Source organism: Mytilus edulis, chromosome 9, assembly GCF_963676685.1.
Source record: "Mytilus edulis chromosome 9, xbMytEdul2.2, whole genome shotgun sequence".
NCBI lineage: Eukaryota > Metazoa > Mollusca > Bivalvia > Mytilida > Mytilidae > Mytilus > Mytilus edulis.
In genome coordinates this window covers 67,997,696-68,018,979 of record NC_092352.1, presented here as the reverse complement: position 1 = coordinate 68,018,979, position 21,284 = coordinate 67,997,696, and the positions used below count along the sequence as shown (strand labels likewise).

Here is a 21,284-nt window from a genome sequence, read left to right as displayed (position 1 = left end):
AAAAGATATCATTGAATGCTGCGTTTCTTGCGTAACAATTTATGAGGGACGATCATTTGATATTCTGAGGAGGGGACAGGAAGATGTTTTGCGAATTGGTTATACATTTTCATCTGTTGTTAAGCAGCCATCTTTTCCCCGCGGCTTTATACACAATCCTTCATTTTGTGTAACTGCTGCAGAATATTTATTTTCGTTCAGTCTTATGCAAGTTTTTTGTTTTTTGTTTTTTGTTTTATTTTCCGGGCAGATAACCAGGCCAGAATATTCATTTTCAAATCCCCCTCCCCTAAAATCAAATGGTCGTGCCTTTTTTTTTTATATATATATACAAACAAGTTATATTACTCAGTTATTTATTATTCAGGTTTTGATTCTTTTAAATTAAAATTAAAATAAATGTATCTTAGACACCAGACTTATTAACATACATGTATGTGTATTCACATCTCATACATCATACCATTTCAAGAATGTTAATTATTAAATTACTGGTTGATAAATATGTTATAGTTATTGACCAAGCAAGTCGGTATATACGATTTAATCTGCACGGCTCTGGTGACCCTAATTCGTTTAAAGTTTAAGTGTTTAAATGAAACCCATAAATAGACATATATCCTGTTTAACAATCTCCTTATTGGTTGTCACTGCCTTCTATCAAATTTCCCATTCTAGTGGGTTTTTTTTAAATGTTTCATCAGTTTAATTCAAAATGATCAATACATTTTTTTTAAATCTGTAGCGACTTGATCGTTGGAGATAATTTGTTTCCTTCACTTTGCTTTTTAATCAGTTATATATATATATAGAGAGAGAGAGAGCTAAAAGACATTGTGTTCGATTTATTTGATACTGAGGTTTAATGATTCAGCGTTGATCCCTGTAATCCATTATATAATTCAATCAGAAGAAAAGCAACACCTGAAGTTTCGTATAACAACTTTATTTGGATGGTGGACCATGATATTTGTTGAAAACAAACATCCATGCCATGTCACATAGATCCTTATTCAACTCTCTCGATTTTATATACGCCAAAGTAAAGAAAACACAGAAAACATCAGATTTTAAATTCTTCAATATACCAGAAAGCTATCATCCTAACGATAAAGTATAGGTGTCCCCTCTATAAGGACACATACTAAAATCACTGCAAATTAAAATTAAATTATGATCCTGGTACCTTTGATAACGGCATGTATTTACACCACTGGGTCGATGCCACTGCTGGTGGACATTTCGTCCCCGAGGGTATCACCAGCCCAGTAGTCAGCACTTCGGTGTTGACATGAATATCAATGATATGGTCATTTTTATAAATTTCCTATTACAAAACTTTGAATTTTTCGAAAAACTAAGGATTTTCTTATCCCAGGAATAGATAACCTTTTTCCTTAGCCGTATTTGGCACAACTTTTTTGAATATTGGTCCTCAATGCTCTTCAACTTTGTACTTGTTTGGCTTTATAACTATTTTGATGTGAGCGTCACTGATGAGTCTTATGTAGACGAAACGCGCGTCTGGCGTATTATAATCCTGGTACATGTACCTTTGATAACTATAGCAACGAATAAAAGACAAGAATGAATGATGTGCACAAACACACACATAGTTCCTTCCTATTGAAAGTTCCTTGAATTGTTATGCGGTTAAAGTACACTAATTCAACAAAAGAAATAATGATAACATAAGCACACACGAAACCTGTTGTGATCAAAGGAGTAGGTCCAGTAAGACCCCTTTTTGGCCCCAAAATATAGCAGCTTTACAAAATTGTTAAAATGTAAACTGTTAGTTATTTATCGGACAGTGTAATGCTTCTGCTACATAAGTATGGGCTGGTTTTGACAATACAATGCACATATATAAGGTACTAGCACCATTAAGTCATGCTACATTACTGAAATCTTCACAATTTTAGCATTTTAGTTAAATTTTAAACGGTTTCCGTGTAAAACGAAAGTGGCCGCATTCGTGTTCATCCTTAATATTGAAATGTAAGTTGTATTTGATGATAATACATAACATATATAAAGGTTGAGGATGAACACGGATGCGGCCACTTTCATTTTTGACAAAAACCATCCGAAAAGTGACATTTTTCGGCATAATTGGTAGATTTTTCATATTTGAGCTTGAATCAGATAGTTTTTAATGACTTAATTCGTTAAAATCTTTCAAATGAACTAAATGAATCAAATGAGACAGGCACTTAAGTGTTTAAAAAGTTGTCAAAATCTTTCGTCAGATGAACCTGAAATTTGAGGCCAAAATCGGTCCTTACCGGACCTACTCCTTTGTTGACGTAAACAGTATAGGGGGAAAATATCCCTGTCTTGAGCTTATATCTCCCCTGCTGCACGACAGAAGTACCAAACTAAAAAGATTACTCACTTTACTTTGAGGTTGCGAAACAGTCAGTTACAAATATTTCACGAATCTTTAGGGTAGAAAAAGTAACGATACAATCTTAATTACATGTAATAGGATTATAATTCGAAAAACCCTATACGAAATACTTGGTGAAATAAACACAAATATAAATAAACAAAACTAAGAAAATCAGAATCTTGTTCTCCCCAATAAATTATCTATTACTGAGGATTCATTTATTTTCGTGGGTATCAATTTTCGTGGATTGAGGAAAACCAGCATTATCGTGGGTATTTGATTTCGTGGTTTTGTCAATCTCTGAATACAAAGTTTATAGGAAGTATGTACTTCGATGAATATTTGAACTCGTGTTTTATCTGTACCCACGAAAACCACGAACATTGGTATCAAACGAATTATATTGAATCTACAGTATTGAATCTACAGTACTTAGTTAAATATCTTGTTTATGTTCTACGTACCTGATAAATCGTCGCATTGTTTCCACACGTCGTTGTGCTCATTGTAAATATAATATGTTGTCCATTCACTTCCAGACTGAACACGGAATTCTGAAAACCATTTCGGATTTGTCGAAAGAACTACTTGAATATTTGAAGTTGCATTCACATATTTCGACAATACAGCAGAGTCATAACCTAGATCTTCCCATCTGTTAATTCCAAACACCAGCAACAGTAGGAATGAAGCAAGGCCACCAGTTGAAACGGCACTGCAGATGAGAATTAATAAAGGAGATGTCATTATTCATGATTTCGCCATACATAAAATGTAACAAGTGAAAACTATTATGCGATCAGCAGGTGGTTAATAGAAAAGCAGTTGATCTTAATAATTCAAACTCATTCTTAGCTTCCTCATCTCTTGAGTAAATAAATTAATTAAAATTCGATAATGTCATATCGTCTTTGAGGATGTTATTTCAAGTTGTTTTCCCACGAAGCATGCGCATTGATCGGTTTCTATGACAGTCAACGCAATATAGTATTGCGATCGATCGATATTTCCTCTAAAGGTTAGAATCGACCAATTCATAGCACAGTAATGTGAGAAACATTTCATCAAATCAATAGACAATAACCATTGTTATTCTTACATATTGGAAACCGTTAGAATTGATTGGACAAACTACATAAACTGATTGTAAATGTTAAAATAGTGTACATTATTAACTGGTCTATTAGTTTCGGAGAAAGGCGTACTGTCAATATAAGAAATGATTAAGGCTAATAATGACGAAGCTGTTTATTTCCAGAATAAATCAGCAGCAACACAAATATTGGGAAAAGAAAACCTTTTATTTAAATTGAAAAAAAACAAAACAGTATCGAAGACGGTAAACAATCAGAAAAAAAAACCGGAAGTTATTGCACCAATCAGGATATACCAGTTTACGTCAGCAACACATTTGGCCTTTGATAATAAAATCAAATATTTCGATTTTATTTGAATATGAAGTGTTAATTATAAATAATTTAACAAAGTACATTTACCTATCAAAGGACATTCTAGGATCGTTTAATAGGTCCAGTCTGATTTATCTGACGACCCTTCGATAAATGCTACATAAATGATCCCTATAAAAAGATCGGTACATGTATTTGCAATTATTGAATAATACCGTGAAGTGTACCAAGTTATGTTCGATTACTTAATAGATAATAGATAATAGATAATACATATACATGGTAATCAAAGCATTGAAATAGAAAGAAACCAAATATTTTCTATATTTTCTGTACTTGTCTAAATATGACTCAAGTTGAGAAATATATAATTCAAAAACTATAGATCTTAAATATAATCTGTAAATAAATTATTATTGACTTTATTGAGAAAGCTATCCACCAAAGCCCAAATGATAAGAGTGTCAACAACTACAGGTTATCTTAGGACCTTTAACAATGAGCAACCCTTTACTGCATACTATGCTTTAAAAGGTATCGGGTAAACAACATGACTGAACATCTAAGAGAGAAAACTAACGACATGGTTTAAGCCAATAATTATTATGGTAGAAGATCCAAAATGTCTTGCATCTTTATTGTTTGGAACAGGCACACACACACAGTGTGGAGAGGTTAACATTGGTGCCAGTGTTATGGCCGATTTCTGGATCCTGAATTGCAGGTGCATTCGAATTATGTATACACCCTGTGTAGTATGGTACCCTCTTCCGACCGACGCGCTCAGATAGGATTTTTTTTTTTTATCAAGGATCATATTTCTTATACTTCAGTTAATTCTATAAGGCTAAAAAAGAACAATTAAGACCAACAATACACAAAAACTCAATATAGAAAACCAAAGACTGAACAACAAGACCACCCCAAACACTGGAAGTAATCTTATGTGATCTGGAAGGGTATACAGAATCTACTCCATATGTGGCACCCGTCGTGTTGCTCATGTTAGTACAACACCGGAGATAAGTCACTTTTGGCGAATATAAATATATACTGTCAAATCACAGCTCTATTAGAAAAGTTTATCATTCAATACGTGCTTTACAATTGAATAATCAACTAAATCTGCAAACTACTTAAATGTACTCGTACATGTCTTAAAATACTCTAAAAATACGTGTAGTGTTGAAAACCTAGGAGATAATTTAAAGACATGCAGACTTCATAAATACACATCAGTGTTTCCAACATTTGATTTTCAATGTATCAAAGATAGAAAATATAAATATACAATCATATAAATATAATCAGAACAGAAACATGAGAAAGGACTGCTGTTTCTGAGATTTTTTAGTGTACAACGTAAATACTGCATTTTAAAAGTTATTTGAAATTCAAGTAGAATTGATATTCCATTGCACATAATCAGAGAATATATATATCATCTTCAACAATGTTCAAAGTAATATTTAGATACTTGAATGCTTTGACATGGTGACCTGTATGAGGCGCCGTTTTACTATTTATTCTTTATTTTCTGATATCAAAAAATATCTCTTGATATTAAAAAATTGAATTTCTGATATCAGAAAATATTTTTTGATATAAAAAAATATTTCTTGATATCAGGAATTCAATTTTTTGATATCAAGAAATCCATTTTTTGATATCAGGAATTCGATTTCTTGATATCAAAAAATAATCTTTATTTCTTGATATCAATAATTCGATTTTTTGATATCAGAAAATCATTTTTTTGATATCAAAATATCCATTTTATGATATCAAGAAATAGATTTTCTGATATCAAATAATACTGACGATTATTTGATATCAAGAAATACATTTCCTGATATCGGAAAATGATTTTTTGATATCAAAAATTTGAATTCCTGATATCAAGAAATGATTTTTTGATATCAGAAAATAAGAAAAATATCAATGATTGCCCCCTGTGTGTCAATAAAAGCTTCCGAGCTCACCCATGAGCTCTAACATTTGGTACAGTGTTTCGGTCTTGTTTAAGGAAAGAATATCACAGAGTTTGGCTTCATTAGTTATAAGAAGTTTTGTATGTTTGTGTATCTCACATTTTAATTATTTTAAGGTTTGTAGTCAACAATTGAATTTCTTCATTGCAAGGTTTCTTTTATAAGCAATTATTTAGTTTCCTCTGAAACAGATTTGTTCACCTAGGTTTTTGTGAATTTAAGTATTTGGTAATATCGTTTTTTAGGTCTGTTTAGTATATAAAAATCAGGAGATGTGGTAGTATTGCAATTGAGACAACTATCCACAAAAGCCGGTTCAAATGAAGTTGATATAAAAAATTGTAGGCAATCGTTCGGCCTTCAATAATGAGAAAACCCAATACCGTAAAGTCGGCTATAAAATGTCCCGGCATAAAAAATATGAAAAGATTTATTTAGAAAGCTAACGGCCTAATTTATAACAAAAAAATATTACGAAAAATAAATATGACAGACACGAACCAACGACAATTATACATCCTTACAGGCTTCTTACGTGGGACAGACACTTAACGAATGTGGCGGCCTGGGACACTGGTGTTTTGTCACAACATACTGTAAGAACAAACAATTTTTTTTTATTGGTATTAATATTGATTTTGTTATCAGTAAATTCAAAGCAAACTGAATATTATTGTCTTTTTGTATATTGGATATAGAAGTATCCGGCCACGTCCACTCTGTGTAGTATTTGTATTTGTATTCATCTGATGAGTTAAGCCTTTTTCAACTGATTTTTATAGTTCGTTCTTATGTTGTACTGTTACACCCCTGTCCTAGGTTAGGGGAGGGTTGGGATTCCGCTGACATATTTAACACCACCACCATTCTGTATGTATGTGCCTGTCCCAAGCCAGGAGCTTGTAATTCGGTGGTTGTCGTTTGTGTATGTGTAACATATTTTTTTTCCGTTCATTTTTGGTACATAAATTAGGCCGTTAGTTTTCTCGTTTAAATTGTTTTACATTGTCATTTCGGGCCTTTTATAGCTGTCTATGCAGAATGGGCTTTGCTCATTGTTGAAGGCTGTACATTGACCTATAGTTGTTAATTGTTGTGTGATTTGATCTCTTGTGGAGAGTTTTCTCATCGGCATTCATACCACATCTTCTTTTTTATATATAAAAATAAGTTGAAATGGTCTTTATTCATCAGATCGATACAAAGAACAAAAACAGCTAACAAAAACACACACCGGACGTGGAAGTATAACAATACCAAGAAGAAAATCGTATCTAAATCTTGAACACATCAATATATGTTTTCGATAAGTCAAGTTTTGTTAAACATTTTCCAGTATTTAGTTTATTCTTAGGTGGACTAATTCCTTCGATTGGGATTGTTCCAAAGTAAATACTGTGTTATGTTTTATAATAATTTCTAAAATCTTCAATATATTGTCTTGTTGTGCATCGGACTCGAATTTTGTACTTAGTTTCAAATATTGTAAATTTTTCTAGAGACTTTAAAGTCTAAATCATGTTTATAAAACTTGAAATGTAAAAGCATTTTGTTTTTGTAACAATGGACCCTTTGTCATAAATAAAATGCCAAATATCGCGTTGCGGTACATTCCACATAATAATTGGTATATCCGGAAACATTATTTCACATTTTTCCTGATGTTTGGGCTCATGGGTGAGTTTGAATGTTTTTATTGACGCACAGGGAGCCTTCATATATTCATTTATTTCTTATTTTCTGATATCAGAAAATGATTTTTGATATCAGAATATGATTTTTTGATATCAGGAATTCGATTTTTTGATATCACAAAATCATTTTTTGATATCAGAAAATCTATTTCTTGATATCAAAAAAAAAAAAAAAATTATTTTCTGATATTAAAAATTCAAATTTCTGATATTAAAAAATAGATTTCCTGATATCAAGAAATGAATTTTTGATATCATGAATTCGAATTTTTGATATCAGAAAATATGCTTTATTTCTTGATATCAAGAAATCGAATTCCTGATATCAAAAAATATCAGAAAATCATTTTTTGATATCAGAAAATATTAAGTAATAAATAGTAAAACGGCGCCTCATAGACCTGTTCATGAACTCTTATGACAGTAATTTAAAAATGATCCTGTCGATCAAATTAATTTTTCTACCTACATAAATGTATATGTATACCATATATTTGTACACGTGTACATTAATTTCAACAAAGATATACATTACAAAATATAGCAGTGAACATGTATCTTAAATAAAATGTATAAACTATAGATTAGTGAGGTGAAATTTTCTTAACTATTTGCCGCAGGACGTTTAGCCAACAAAGTCCTATCGCGATTTCAGGTACATGTGCACTACCCCTTTACACCCCAATACACAGCTACTTAACACAAGTCATGTGTACAAGATATCCGCTATTTTAAAAAGAAAGAAACGGACAGGTAAATAAACATGTGTGTTGTGAAATAATAGTAATAACAATGGCAAAAAGCATGGTTGCATGTTTGCACTAAACAAACATTGACATGATAATATGTTTATGTCTTGAGAGTTGACATTAATAAACCGATGCAATGCACTTGTTCTGTGTTATTTTGATTAGTTAAGTTTAAACTATGTGTACAGTACGCTAGTCTGACAGTGGTTAATTTTAGCTATGTGTTCTATTTATATCTGATATATATATATATATAACATGTATAAGTAAACCGAATAGTTCCAATTCGATCAACTTGTCCCTGATAGTCTGGAGAGTTATGAACAATATATATAACACTAGAGGCCCCTCATGGGGGGGTCCTAGTAATCACATAATCACCATTTTTTGCCAATATAATCACATAATCATTAAATATTTGCTTATCTTTAGTAATCAAATAATCATAAACTAAAAATACAGTCCTAGGTAATCAAATAATCATGAAATATTTGGCTTAATAATCAAATAATCATTAAAAAAACGGCCAAGTAATCACATAATCAAAAACCCCATGAGGGCCCTCACACTAGTTTATTTATGGTCAAAAGAAGTATTAGTTTGAAATCAGACGTCAGCACCGGAAATAATAGTATACAATAACTGTCCTTATTTACTTTGATAGATCTCATAATATAATAATTTTTAGAGCAAATTTTTGAATACAATGTACTGTATATTCCATCTTAAAAATGAAATATTTAACTACTTAATAGTGATTGGAACAGTACAGCAACGGAAATGGTTGATGAAAAGATGCAATATGTAATCGTTATTATATATCAAATAATTGATATTGATCGAGTTGTAATTTTCAAAACATGTTTGTCTAAAAGGTTAGATAACATTTGACAACGTCCAGTAGCAAACATTTCATAAGTATATTGATGTCGATAAATTAAACTCTCTAAAATAGACAACATTCTTGAGCATGCAGAAGATATGACAGCGTACACGTATGTGACGTAATAGAAAAGTAAGGACATTGGGTATATATCCATGATGCAACCTCAGTATCTATTCACAGAAAAAGCCCCAAAAGCAAGGGAACAGCGCATATATTGCTGTTCTTCAACTCAAAGTCACTATCAGGACTTCAACAGCATAGAAGCTAGTATTTGATCACCCGTCCGAATTCTTGTCGATTGAGGATGTGTAAATACAACCAGTGCACAGAAAAGGGAATATCCTCTAACCCAGACTAAATTCTCCAAATTATGAGTTATTTGCGTGTCACTTCACGGGTAAAACTGAAAAGTTGTGCAAACAGCAAATTGAACAACAGACATGAATGGAAAGCTTATTTTGAATGTATTCATTTACATATTTCTAAATTTTACAAAACTGACCATGTGAGTAAGTATTAAAAATTGGTAGGAAAATATTCAAAAAATAATTACCAACTTACTTGAGAATATTTAAAAAAAAAATTCCTATGTAAGTGCTGCGCTTTTTTATAAATGATAATACTTTATAATATTGCTATATTGATAATGATTTCAATTTATTTCAGATGAAACGGGCTATCATCACGACCTATTTTCGTCATGTTTCATACAAACAAAAGTTGCCACATATTCGACAATCAGCTAGGAACAAACTGTTATGTATGTCAAGAATCTGTGTTTGTCCATCAGTTCGAGGTATCGCTGAAATGCCACACATTCCCGCCGATTTTAAAGACTATCAACTACATAGGAAATTGATGTCAAACGAACGTCTACCGGATTATTTCAACTTCTGTAGTGATATTATTGACCAGTGGGCAGTGAGCAAAATTGTAAGTTTCTGCATTTATGAATTATGACAATAGTCGTGGGAATATGTGTTACAGCAATAATACATGACGAAAACCTATTTATATCTTAATTTTATATTTATTTTCACAAAACATAAACAATAGTTTTTTTGACGATTAAACTACTACTAAAGAAATGGGCAAAACAAAAACTAAATATTCAAGAAATTTGAACAAACAAATACGAATTTTTATTATAAGGTACAGTAAGTGGGAGGTTTTGAGGCTATTTCATGAACGATATTCTACAGTTTGTCCTCATTTGTAATAGATTTTATAGTACTTTGGTCATGCGCTTTTATTCCATTTTGATAGAGGAATCCAAACCATCCAGCGTTTTGGTGGATTGATGATAGCGGGAAAGAACTGAAATGGACATTTTCGGAATTAAGTCAGCTTTCTAAAAGGTAAGTTAATTCAAGATTGTTTATATAGTTTCGTTAAACATTGTTGCAGAACAAAACTCAACATTTACATTTTTGTTCAGAAAATATCGACAGTCTTATTAACTTACACGCCAACAACAAGGTGCTTTGACGAATACTGTATGCACCTTGAATTGTTGCGGCAGACAATGTGTCTTGCTTTAAAGAGGCGTTTATGATGTTGTTTTAAAACAGCAGGACAATGTATAACTTTCACTTGACAAATTAATTTTTTTTCTCTACTTTTTCTATTTAGATGATTTGATATCGAACTGAACAACATTCAACTGCAGGCTAAATTTTTATTTTCACATTATTAATTACTTTACTTTCAGAGCTGCTAACATACTTCAAAATCACTGTAAGCTGAAAGTGGGAGACAAATTAATTGTCATTTTACCTAAAATCCCAGAGTGGTGGATTATAAATTTGGCAGCAATAAGAGCAGGTTTGTAATTAACATGATTAATAGACATTAGACATAAGAAGATGTGGTATGAGTCAATTCTTCATCCAAGTCATAATTGGTAAAAGCAAACCATTCAAGGTCAAAGTACGGTCTTCAACACGATGCCTTGACTTAAACCGAACAGCAAGCTATAAAGGACCCACAACTAATGACTGGGTGAAAACCATTCAAACGGAAAAAAACAACGGTCTAATTATATAAAAAACGTGAAACCAGAAACATTTATGAACCATATTAACAAACGACAACCACTGAACATCAGGTTCAGGATAGGTGCAAATAAATGCGGCGGGTTTAAAAGTTTTGATATGTACCAACGTTCACCTTTATCTGGAAGTGTCAATTTAAATGTAAGACATCTTAGGTTTACTAACGATGTTGTATTTCGTTAAAAGTAATTTAAATCGTGCAATGATATAATGCATGATAACTGAATTTCAAATATTCTTATTCAAAGTATAACATTACTACATAAATATAAAAACAAATATGATTTTTGTCAACAGTAAGTTTACAGAAAAAAAATTCCGAAATATCATATCAGCACGAGAGCGCGTTGACTTCTTGGTTCATGTGAACCATCCATAGCCTGAGGCATCAATGCGGCTAAACAGAGGGTCTCATTGGGGGGTTCTGATCCCGGATCCCGCTTACTGTTTTGTCAGATTCCCGTATCCCGCTTACATTATATATACGTAAGCAATTCTCATTTTTTTGGTAATTTCCCTTGTCCCGCTAGACCTCATTTCACCTTTTCACGACACAATAATTTGACTTTCACGTGTCACGCTTATAAAAAAAATAGGCAATCTCGCGTCACGCTTAGACCCCAATGAGACCCACTTACAAATATACGCCAATGCATAAGATTATTATCTTCTATACTATTAAACGAGAAGACTTCATTTTGTGTGTCGCTTCTCTTCTTTCCACAATAAATTAAGCATCATGCCTCTGTTTCCTATAGGTACAGTGCATAATCGCATTTGTCATCCATTCATATGATTATTCAGATTGAGTTATTTTGGGAGAAAAACGAGAAAAAAGGCGTCCGGATATGTTTCCGTCATTGGACGAAATTTTAAGTCAGATTAGACTTCCGGTTTGCGTTTTTCTGTATACTTTGAACATACATATATATATACTACGAATAAAGTGTATTTTCTGTCTGATATCCGTCATTGGACGAAACTTTAAGTCAGATTAGACTTCCGGTTTGCGTTTTTCTGTATACTTTTAACATACATATATATACTACGAATAAAGTGTATTTTCTGTCTGATATCCGTCATTTGACGAAATTTGAAGTCAGATTAGACTTCCGGTTTGCGTTTTTCTGTATACTTTGAACAAACATATATATGTCGTGTACATTTTATTTTATTTGATATTTTCCATTTTTATCCTTTAATACCCTACTCAACTGTACAAATTTGCTACCATATTTATCAAATAAAAAAAATCTAAAATGTTTATACTGATGCACTTAATAAATTATTTGTTTAAAGGGAAAGTTTTATTGTAGTCAGGAAATAGGCCAAGGTGGAATAATGATTTGTACAAGTTATTATCTTTTTCTCAATAAAAATTGGACAAATAATTACATGTACAATTGTATTTGTACAAGTAATAACCTGTATGATGGCGTCATACAAGTAATTAATTGTACACAATGTTTGTACAAGTAATAACATGTACAAAATAATAACATTACACGACATATATACTACGAATAAAGTGTTTTTTTCTGTCTGATATCCGTCATTGGACGAAATTTGAAGTCAGGTTAGACTTCCGGTTTGCGTTTTTCTGTATACTTTGAACATACATATATATACTACGAGTAAAGTGTATTTTCTGTCTGATATCCGTTATTGGACGAAATTTGAAGTCAGATTAGACTTCCGGTTTGCGTTTTTCTGTATACTTTGAACAAACATATATATACCACGAATAAAGTGTATTTTCTGTCTGATATCCGTCATTGGACGAAATTTGAAGTCAGATTATACCCGGTTTGCGTTTTTCTGTATACTTTGAACATACAAATATATACTACGAATAAGTGTATTTTCTGTCTGATATCACTTTCAAGTTTACTATCAAATGCGGTCACAGAGTTTATTAAATAGAGAGGGTCTGTATACTGTGAAAGTACTTTAATTCATGGGTATCAATTTTCGTGGTTTGAGAAATATTTACATGTTCGTGGGTTTTTAAATTCGTGGATTTTAGTTTTCTAAAAAAAAAATGGAAAATTGAAGCTTTAGAAACGAAGGTTACAAATTGTCTTGATTGAGGAAAATTGCAAAGTAAACATTGACCCGGTAAAATGGTAAATCGTAGTGACAACACTAATTAACCCTAGATAAAGTGATCAACAGATTTAAAACCATTAAAGGTGTTAATTAGGCCATAAACATGTCACCTAAAGAAAACAGTACACAAAAACAAATGCTATAAACGTATCTTAATGTTAAATAATTCCTATCAAAATTAAGCTCAGCATAAAATTATTATTTCCGATATGTACGAGAATTTTGAGGATATAAAATGAACACTTTATCATACAAGCATACGAATACCGGAAATCTGACTTTCATCGATCAAAAATATTTTTATGAGAATTAAAAGATCAAAAGTTGTACAGTTAATGTTCTGAAAGATTAAATGGGTATACTCCTTCATGGAGTTGTAGTTCATAGCGCGTTTGCCCTATGACTACTATATAGCATTTTCAGATTTGGCGTTATTCAATATATTCTCTAGATCATATCAGTAGTCAAACCTACATGGGATCTTTCCATGTCTTGATTTGGACAATGTTTGTTTTATTTCGTTGGACACTTAAATTCGTGGATAACGTCATCCACGAAAACCACGAAAATTGGTACCCCACGAATAAAAGTACTTTCACAGTAATATCTCAATGACCGCCGTGGATCGATTATTAAACTGAGAATTGAATGTAAAAAGAAAATACACGTTATTTATAGTAATGAAAGAAAGGGGGGGGACAGGTTCTTTTCGGGACGTCGGGGACGGGTGTTTTTAAGATCAAAATTTCAGGATTGACCATTCCGGGATCCGGGATTTCTTTTTTCGAATTTCGGGATGTCGAGATATTTAATTTGTATTGAATTCGGAACCTCTGAATTTCATGTTTTTAAGCACAGGATATCGGGATCAGGACCCCTCCTCAGTGGCGGATCCAGAAATTTTCATAAGTGGGGGCCCGTTGACTGCCTAAGAGGGGGCCCGCTCCGTTCATGCTTCAGTGATTCCCTATATAAGCAACCATTTTTTTTTCCAGAAAAGGGGGGACCCGGTCCCCTGTCCCCCCTAAATCCGCCTCTGCTCCGACCCCCCTTTATGAATGTTCATAATATACAGATAAGCGCTAAAATTATTCATGTGTCATTAAAATAAATAGAGAACAAACAAAAAAAAAGGGATTTTTTTGTGGAAAAAGGAGGAGCCAGGCTAGAAAAACAATTATCCTGTCCCAAATTACCTATGACTTTTGACACCTTTTCTGAAATTCTCCAGTCATTAAATATTTTACCAAAAAAAAAGAAGATGTGGTATGAATGCCAAATGAGACAGCTCTCCTTAAGAGACCAAAATGACATCTAAATTAACATTTAAAGGTCACCTTACGGCCTTCAACATCGGGCAAAGCCGATACTGCAAAGCCGTACTGAATAGTCTGATATAAAAGGCACCGAAATGACAATGTAAAACAATTCAAATGAGAAAACTAACAGCCTTATTTATGTACAAATAAATGAACGAAAAACAAATATGAAACACACAAACAAACGGCAACCACTGAATTACAGGCTCCCGACTTGAATGTTCATAATAAACTAAATGTATGTTCATAATGAAATTAATAGAAAACAAAAAAAGGGAATTTTGGAAATAAAGGAGGAGGGTTAAATATAAAACATTTTCCTGTCCAACGTACCTACGACTTTTGATACTTTTCCTGAAATTCTCAAGTCATTAAATCTTTTACAAAATTCTTCGTACAACACTTTACATACTTTCAACCACGCTCTGAATGCCCGCGATTTCGCGGAAGTGTTCTAGTATAATATTAAATCGCTTCTGTAAAATTTTTGTTTTACGCTTGGCGTAGATCGCCCCCAATTTTGCTAACAAGATATACAGATATATTTTACAATCGAAGAGAAATGGTCATACGTGCAAAAATTTTCCTGTTTCAATTTAGAAGCAACATTATCAAAGTATATTTTTGACTTCACTTTTCTTTATAAAATTTTTCAAAAAGCCATAACATCATTTAATTTACTTATATTTCAAAAACAACTTACATTTTTAAAAGAGTGTTGAAGTTCATCGCAGTACTCTGGATAGATAATACGTCATCTTCATTGATTCTTCCAAGTTATAAGAATAAATATATATATTTTTTAATAATTGATGTGTTACTTCATGTGGAACTTTAAAATAATCATGTTGAAAACATCCCTTTGTTAAAAGGAAAGTATGCGGAACCCAATTATATATCATATGTATATCATAATCTTTAAAGATTGACTTTATTGTATTTATTGTACATATTAGTGGTTGCTATGGATACGTTTTATATACAAATTAAAAGGAAACCATAAAAACAACATATACCCAAATCAGCAATAAATGGAAGTACAATAAGCTGTTTTTTTTCTACGTTCTATTCTCATTTCTGGGTTAGCTTTCTCCATGACACAGTTAAGACAACAAAATGTATAATGCATATAAAACAAGTACCTAATATATGTGTGGCACTCAAATAAATTAGATTTAATATTATTATTATTATTATTATTGTTTTTTTATTGATATTGTTGTTGTTATTGTTGTTATTATTGTAATTGTTATTATCATCAATATTATTGTTGTTGCTGATAATATTATTATGATTTTTGTTGTTATTATTATTATTATTATTCTTCTTCTTCTTCTTCTTATTATTATTATTATTATTATTATTATTATTATTATTATTATTATTATTATTATTATTATTATTATTATTATTATTATTATTATTATTATTATTATTACCAAAAGTATCATGAAAAGAATAGCCAAATCCATTTAACTTAAGGGTCGACTTTACCCGTGCAAATTACAATTTAATGGTATGAAAAACTAACAAAATTTAAGTAAATTAATTATCGAATTTCAGAATGTAACAAAACGTATATATACATAATAAACAAATACAATGAAGGTGACTTTTGAAATATTGATTAGGGATATAGTAACCAATGGTTTCAAACCAAATTAAAACTTATCGTAATAAAGACGTTCTTTAATCATTATGATTTAAGAAGCTTTTTACTACCTTCTTTGAAGCGTTAGATAAAACTTTAATTGAATTCGTGCAGTTGGTGCATTAAAGTTAATTCAGCTATTTTGATATACATATTCTCTTCGCTTCAAATAAAGCCATAATTTCAATTCAAAGTTTCATACATTCACTTCTTACTTACCCGTTGTCAATGACGCGGATGTGGATAGAAGGGTGGTTATTGGTGGGGACTTAAGGGAGGGATGTGATTAACACTTCACCTTGACAGATATATACCTTTTATACGATATCGTATTAAAAACATCATAAATATAATTGTTTTTGTTTTTTGCTTCATTTTTTTTTATGCTGGTGATACAAAATGTCAGGGATGTAAAACTAGTACAGAATAATAAGGAATTATTCGGCCCTTTTTAAATTTTTTTAAATGGCGAAACATGTTTCAAAACGACTTCAATTAGTATGAGAGAAATTACACTGTAATTGAAATGAATAAAATTATACAGAATGTTATGTTCATTTGATACATTGCAGGAATTGTACTAAGCCCAGGTACAATCCTGTTGAGACCAAATGACATCAAACATAGAACTAAATCAGCAGGTGCCAAATTAATCATAGCAGATGTTTCAAGTGTAGACAATGTAGATCAGGTAATAGTAATAGTATGATTAATTTACCTGTTTAACACAAGTCTGGTATTTAGATTTTTTGAGAAGTTTGTGTTTCTTTGCTTCATTTTTGTTTGTTTTATAGTGATTAAGATAATCGTTGTCAATATAATGAAATTAGATGCGACTGTCATACAAGTGAGTGATTAAGATAGCCTTAAAACCATTTTTCCACCATTTTCTACATAAGAAAATACCTGTACCAAATCAAGAATACGATCATGACGACAGTTTTTTCCATTTGTTTGATGTGTTTGAGCTTTTGATATTGCCATTTGATAAGAGAGTTTTCCTTTTTGAATTTTTCCCGGAGTTCATTATTTTTGTGATTTTAACTTTTTAATCTATATATTTAGAAAAAAACACTAAGGTTATGCGGGGTTCTCATACACCTCATTTACATCCAACATGTTTCAATTTTCCTCGGAGTTCAGTATTTTTGTGATTTTACTTTTTGACATTAAGCAAAGGAACGTCACCGCTGTTTTAGGGCTTAAATTTATGGAAGGCGTTTCTCTCAGCTAGTTAAATAACTTTCTTGATTCGATGTTATTCAGATCTTGATATTGTATGGACGTTAATCTATTGATTTCAAACCAAAATGTTGACCTCTAAACGTCTTCAATTGCCTATATGTGTGATTGAAGCCGTTTAACGCAACATCTCTAGCTATAAATACTGACACGTATGGAATGCATGTTTGTGTTAAAAGTCACGCTTGGATATTTGTGAAACATTTAATATGCCTTGTTCGTAGATACTGAATGCAAGGAAAAGACGAAATAATGTCCTATGATTTTTTATAACAATTCAGTCAAACTCAAAGGTGTTTTACTTCAAAGGAATATAATTGTAACTGCGAACCACAATTTTCCATCGAGGTTATACTGGTTTGGCTTTATAACTGTTTTGATATGAGCGTCACTGATGAGTCTTATGTAGACAAACGCGCGTCTGGCGTACTAAATTATAATCCTGGTCCCTTTGATAACTTTATACTCCATGAAAATGTATTGTGTATTTTTTTTAAAATTTACGTACTAACAAGTTTGATATTTTAAGAAAAGAATCTTTGGAAATGCTTTAAAAAGTAAGTTTACACATAATCAACCGTAGAACTACTTATGGATTAAAAATATTAAACTGAACTAACAACTTTTCACTTTCATAAAAAAAAAACAATCGTTACCTACTGATCAAATGTTCCTTAATTGTTGAACCGAATGCCCACTTATACATTGTTCTAAAATATAGAAGACAAAGACATGCAGGCCGATTGCTGTCTTGTTGATCGTTATACGCTTTCTACCACTTGGTCGATGCCACTGCTGGTGGACGTTTCGTCCCCGAGGGTATCTTCAGCCCAGTAGTCAGCACTTCAGTGTTGACAGGAATATATCAATTATATTGTAATTTTTAAAAATTTACTGTTTGCAAAAGTATGAATTAGTCGAAAAAAATGATGATCTTATCTTATCTCATCTCTTCAACTTTATACTTGTTTGACTTTTTAACTATTCTGATATGAGCGTCACTGGCGAGTCTTATGTAGACGAAACACGCGTCTAACGTATCAAATTATAAACCTTGTACCTTTAATGACTATGTATGGCTACATTGTATGTGTTTCCATATTAAACATACCATTTAGCAATACTAATTTATTTCAGGCAACCAAACACTTAGAAGATTGTCCACAAAAAATATTTGTCGGTGACAAATCAGATACAAGGTACCCATTATATTTGTGAAATGTTATTCATGATACATATACTTGTACCTATCATATTGGTGAAATGTTATTCACGATACACGTACATGTACCTATTACATTGTTGAAATGTTCATGATAGATGTACATGTACTTATTATATCGTTGAAATGGTATTCATGATACATTTACATGCAGCTATCGTTGTTGTTTCTTTCGTTTGATGTTTTTGTGCTTTTGATTTTGCCATTTGATTAGGGACTATCTGTTTTGAATATTTGTGATTTAACTTTTTATATCGGTGAAAAGTTATTCATGATACATGTACATGTACCTATTATACTGGTGAAATCTTTTTCACGATACACAGAGATTAATACATGACCTTTTCCATATCAGCCTGGGTATCATCCCGTGACCCACATATCAGCCCGATACGGAGTAATATACTTATATATATCATATTATACTTCCGACAATAGTTTCATGTAAGGCAAATAAACAAATGCAATCACTAAAACAGTCAAAAACTTTATAAAGAAGTTAAATTATGAATCAAATATACTATAATTGTCCGTCTAGGGCTGATATGGGGGTCTCGGGATGATACCCAGGCTGATATGGAAAAGGTCATGTATTAATCTCTATTTATTATATTGGTGAAATGTTATTCATGATACATATACAAGTACCTATTATATTGGAGAAATGTTATTCATGATACATGTACATGTACCAATTATATCGGTGAAATGGTATTCATGATGCATGTACATGGACCTATAATATCCGTGACAGTTTATTCATGATACATGTTCATGCAACTATTATATCGTTGGAAGTTTATTCATGATACATTTACATGTACCTATCATTTGGCTAAAATGTTATTCATGATACATGTACATGCACCCATTTTTTTGATACAATGTAATTCATGATACATGTATATGTACCTTTTTTATTGTGGTCATTGAACTGAAGACATATACGTCGAAGCGTTAAAGAAATTCTGAAAAAAGTAGTTTAAAATCAATGGGTTTGTTACTCTTTGCTTATGAATAATCATATGATTAACATTACTTTATTTCAGGTCAGGATGGGCACATTTTGGGAGTTTGATGGATGAAGCTCCAGCAAAATTTGAGGTATATCCGATGGTGTTTTTTTTTAAAAACGTTTTTGGTGTTTTTTTGCCTACATATTCAGTGATAATAGTGTAATTGTTGTAAACCCAGTATCCTTAACGAACGTTTGAACGATGTAACTAGTTCTATATCAAGGCAGGTTATTGAAATTAATGATACATAATGACGTTCTGCTGTCTTGTTGATGGAAATTTAAGCAAATCAATACGAAGACAGATCTTAACTAATGAGTTTTATCATTGAGGTTATATTAGATGTTGTAACATGAATGGTAAATTTTCCGTTTAATCTCCAAGTGAATTTACTTCGGTTATTTTTAGAGGAGTGCGTTAACTGAATTATTTTTTTAGTATTTGCACTCTCCAATCCTGTCATTGACCGTATGTGGTTGGAAAATCAGATGAAAGTAGGAACTTACACCAGTGCTCTAACTTCCATCTCAGAAGTTGATAATCCACAGTCTGGCTCCGCCTCCTTAGAGAAGTAAATAATGAAAAAACTTGTTACAAACAAATCTATAAATTTGATTGGATTCCTGCTTTCATCGCACAGGCACTTGTCTCAGAATTTCCCCCTATATACCTTAATACAACACAAAGTACTTAACTCGCATTAAAAAAAATGGCAGCCGGTCGCGAAATTCCGTTGTATGCCAATTTCTCAGTTCTCAATCCACTAAAAATTGTTATGTCGTAAATATAAATTGATTTTTCTACACGCCTACTTTTGTTGACAAGTGCCTGTGTTTAATCGTGTCGAAATTAGTAATATTCTAAAACAAATATATGTCACTGGATGGTTTGTAAATTTCGCCATTTTATAAAAGTCTATCTTTGTGAATTGATTTTGCTTCAAATATTTGTCTCTAGACCTTCGCAGTCAACAACCACTGCAAACAATTAATCGATCCTGTTACAGTTATATAGCTTATATCCTAATTTGTAAAGGATCACTCTGATTCAAACAAATTATTTTCTGAAACTGACATTATAAAGATGCTTGATTTTTTTTATTGACAACATATTTGTTACGTTCGAAAGACGTTTTTTTCAACAGACTACCGGCATTCTAATGGAAACCAATTGTGCCACTCTTCTTGCCGACTTGTTTCTTTATTATTAAGAGGCTGACTTCATACAGCATGTTTGTTGTATAGAAACTTCTAAGGAAGAAAGATAAGAAGTCAGCAATATCCTTTAACTCTACTTTCCGCTATATTTCAATTTCAATATTTTATTGGAAAGAGCACAATAGAGGTGTGATCCAAATACAGACAATTATAATATTAAATATAGATGACGTTTTTTCACTAAATAATTCAAAATTTGGTGACTATGTTGAACGCATCTATCCCCTCGAACTAGAGATATAGGTTACAACAGTTGAGTCGGCCTCATATCTTGACTTGCATCTAGAAATTGAAAATGAGGGTCGGTTGAAAACAAAACTTGACGACAAA

The 21,284-nt window shown here is 31.8% G+C and overlaps 2 protein-coding genes across 4 annotated transcripts in view; one reads left to right on the top strand and one right to left on the bottom strand.

Moving 5' to 3' along the window:
* Nucleotides 1-15,379, bottom strand: part of LOC139488859 (uncharacterized) — a 22,967-nt gene extending 7,588 nt beyond the window's left edge. Inside the window, exons 1-2 of one of the 3 annotated variants that reach the window (XM_071274810.1) lie at nt 15,310-15,379; nt 2,860-3,110 (exon numbers count right to left, since the gene is read on the bottom strand). In XM_071274810.1, coding sequence (XP_071130911.1) covers nt 2,860-3,110; nt 15,310-15,335 — 277 coding nt within the window. In that variant the 5' untranslated portion in view covers nt 15,336-15,379. Of the gene's footprint in view, nt 1-2,859; nt 3,374-3,891; nt 3,921-15,309 lie in introns of those variants that run through there. The other 2 variants (XM_071274811.1, XM_071274809.1) reach the window with 2 other exon arrangements.
* The window catches only part of LOC139488858 (acyl-coenzyme A synthetase ACSM3, mitochondrial-like), a 26,060-nt gene continuing 12,912 nt past the window's right edge, over nt 8,137-21,284 (top strand). The window contains exons 1-7 of the mRNA XM_071274808.1: nt 8,137-8,242; nt 9,791-10,057; nt 10,391-10,482; nt 10,836-10,948; nt 16,830-16,948; nt 18,637-18,698; nt 19,771-19,825. Coding sequence (XP_071130909.1) covers nt 9,791-10,057; nt 10,391-10,482; nt 10,836-10,948; nt 16,830-16,948; nt 18,637-18,698; nt 19,771-19,825 — 708 coding nt within the window. The 5' untranslated portion in view covers nt 8,137-8,242. The remainder of the gene's footprint in view (nt 8,243-9,790; nt 10,058-10,390; nt 10,483-10,835; nt 10,949-16,829; nt 16,949-18,636; nt 18,699-19,770; nt 19,826-21,284) is intronic.